Raw genomic sequence first — 2,727 nt, 5'->3', positions numbered from 1 at the left:
GACCAAAAATCTTCAATATGTCGCGTACATAAAGGTGTATTCAAAATCGCTGCTGCAACACTGGGGAGAAAAACATCCGCAATGGTTGCACGATCCCATTCCGCCCCTGGTAAGATCAGCTCCCCAACATACTCTGGTGGATTAGGTACTCAGGATACAATGGGACGCATGTTCGATGGCCTAGGGAGCCAGTCATGCTGTCAAATTTGTGTTGATTGACCGTCTCCAATATGACGGATGAGGCCCTGTACCAGGACATCACGTCCCATAAAAATTGAAATATAAAAATTATTACTACACATAACATGGATCCTTATTGATCAAAATCTCTAGTAAAATCGATATATGCCTTCATGAAAGTAAATTAGTTCTGAGTTGTAAGCATGCACATTATAGTGAATCAAACTGTGTTGGCATGCTGTGTAGATGAATTTAGGCAGTCCTGGTGTTTTTACCATATAACAGTATCAAGTATACAACATCACCTGCTACTGCACAAGATTATTCTTGTGAGAATATTTTGTTGCCATCATTGTTGTTTTCTTTCAATATCAAAGATTATGTCTGCATTAATTATTAAATAAGTTCTCCCCGTCACAATTTCCTGCTGCTGGACATGTCGAGACTCAGCAGAGATCTACATGATGTCGAGGTTTAGCTACCGGCGGCATCGAGGTGACAGTCCTCCGGATTAAAGCTCATGATGGGTGTGGTATCACGGAGGTCGAAGATGAAGCGATGGTTGATCTGTTGCATGGCGCCGATGATCGTCCTGTCGCTGTCCGAGACAAAGCCAAGGCACCGGTACTGGTGGCCGCCATGGACAAGCTTCATGAATACCTGGTCTGGCATGATCCGGAGCCACGATCTGTTCACAAAATGCAGTGTCATGCTCGGGAGAACATCTTGGTGCGGCGCCGGCTGCCGGACACACGTGTGGCCTTCCACCTGCACGATGTGTGCTCCGTGGCGCCGCAGGTGTTGCAGCACCGCCTCCTCGATGTAGACGTACGCTGAGTGCACAAACGCAGTCATCTGTGTGCCGATGTCGATCGCGCACCCGCCCGTCCCGTGCGCGTTGCGCCGAAAGAAATGGTGCGTGACGCGAGTCACTCGGCTGCCGCCGACGCTGACCCCGACGAGCTGGATGTAGTACGCCTCGCTGTTCTGGAGCGGCGCAAGGACTGGCGTGCTCTGGCGTGACACATTTGGCGGTGGATTGCTTGGGATGTCGTTGCCAAACCGAAAGTAGCTGTACGTGCTCATCCCGGGCACGAACGGGCAGTAGGAGAAGCGACCTCCATGGCCTGGAAGGACCTGCTTCGTGAAGGCGGTCGGAGGCCTGCCCACCACTCCTATTCCCAAGCCGAGGAGACCCGCGAGGGCGCCGTGGGTGTCGAAGCCCTCAGTCTGGTGGGCGCAGCCGAAGAAGATGCCCTCCAGTGGCACGAAGTCATTGTTCCTGGTGGGGAAGGAGAAGGTGTCCCTGGCGAGGTACCCCGAAACCTCGGGGGTGTGCCGGTAGGCAATGCGGAACCCGCAAGCCCCGTTTGGCAAAGCTCGGTAGGGCGCACGACACCAGACGCCATTGTTCCCCGAGATGTATTGGAAGGTCGGGGACTTTGTTGGGTCGAACACCGGGCTTAGCTGCGGCCGACATGGCCGGCACGGCCAGCACTGTATCCAGGACAGTCCAACCGCCATGTCCAGCGCCAGTTGGTAGTTCTGGAACCCGGTCTGCGTTCCGACGCCCACCATGACGGCGTACACCATGTCCGCCGGTGGGCACATGAACGGCCGTATCTCATTGCTCGTTGGCAGGATCTGGTGCTTGATCCTGCATTTTACTTGGTCCTTGGCACGCTGGAGGCTCGCCAAGTCATAGTGTGCCGGCTGGTGGTTGACGATGAGCTTGAGGCTGAAACTTCCGCCGGTGCCGTTGAGCGGCTGTGGCGATCCCAAGGTCGTGACACCATGGGAGAATAGCATGAGGATGGCCAGGAGGGCTAGTGCTAGAAGTGATTTGGGCGGCATGGAGAATGGATGGATTGCTGGTGCTTGTCTGAAATGAGATGCTCCCGAGTTGTGGTACTGGGAAGCTATATATACCGATGAATTCATTGGTGTTTAATGAATTTGCCAGAGGGAATCAAGTTTTAGGATTTGCATATCCGCTTTACACATCTTTGAGTATTAGTTCGCCGGTGATTAAATGATTAGTAAATGAAGGTGCATGAGAAATCCATTCCGAGATACTCCAAGCATATTAATAGTACAAGCGATTTTTTTCTACTCCCTCCGTCATGGTTTAGAAGGCGCGCTTGGAAATTCTCTCGGACCTATGTGGTTATCTATTGGTAGTGAGATGGGCTAAAAAATAGCATTCACACTACACATGCATATAAAAATAGTATATCGGAGTACTAAATAGCTACTAGAAATAAATGCAATGCGCCCTAAACCTTGTCTATTGTGGAAACGCATGCAAACTTAACTGTGCCTTCTAAACTGTGACGGAGGAAGTAGAATATGCACGAGTGTACTTACTATGCATTAAAGAGAGTGAGAAAGGGTGGATGCACCTGTATTAGTTCGGGTCGTTCTTTCCTCTAGTGCCTGGTGGCTGCAACCCTAGCCGCCGCCAGCAGAAGCAAATCTTCCAACGTCATCCTCTGGCGGCTCCCCTCCGCCGACGACCTCGGTCATCGGTGGTGAGGGGGGGGGGGG

At 51.8% G+C, this 2,727-nt stretch overlaps 1 protein-coding gene across 1 annotated transcript; it reads right to left on the bottom strand.

The window, feature by feature from the left end:
- Positions 1–220: 220 nt before the first annotated feature.
- On the bottom strand, positions 221–2,034 carry LOC119344512 (aspartic proteinase nepenthesin-2-like; the record flags this gene model as incomplete). The annotated part of the gene is made up of 2 exons (XM_037614918.1): positions 663–2,034; positions 221–274 (listed from the first exon to the last, which is right to left on the bottom strand). Coding segments are annotated over exons 1-2 (1,426 nt in total), but the record flags the coding sequence as incomplete, so codon positions are not given.
- Between the last annotated feature and the right edge of the window lie 693 nt (positions 2,035–2,727).

Source organism: Triticum dicoccoides, unplaced genomic scaffold (genome assembly GCF_002162155.2).
Source record: "Triticum dicoccoides isolate Atlit2015 ecotype Zavitan unplaced genomic scaffold, WEW_v2.0 scaffold171464, whole genome shotgun sequence".
NCBI classification, from domain to species: domain Eukaryota; kingdom Viridiplantae; phylum Streptophyta; class Magnoliopsida; order Poales; family Poaceae; genus Triticum; species Triticum dicoccoides.
This window is presented reverse-complemented; position numbering and strand designations above follow the sequence as displayed.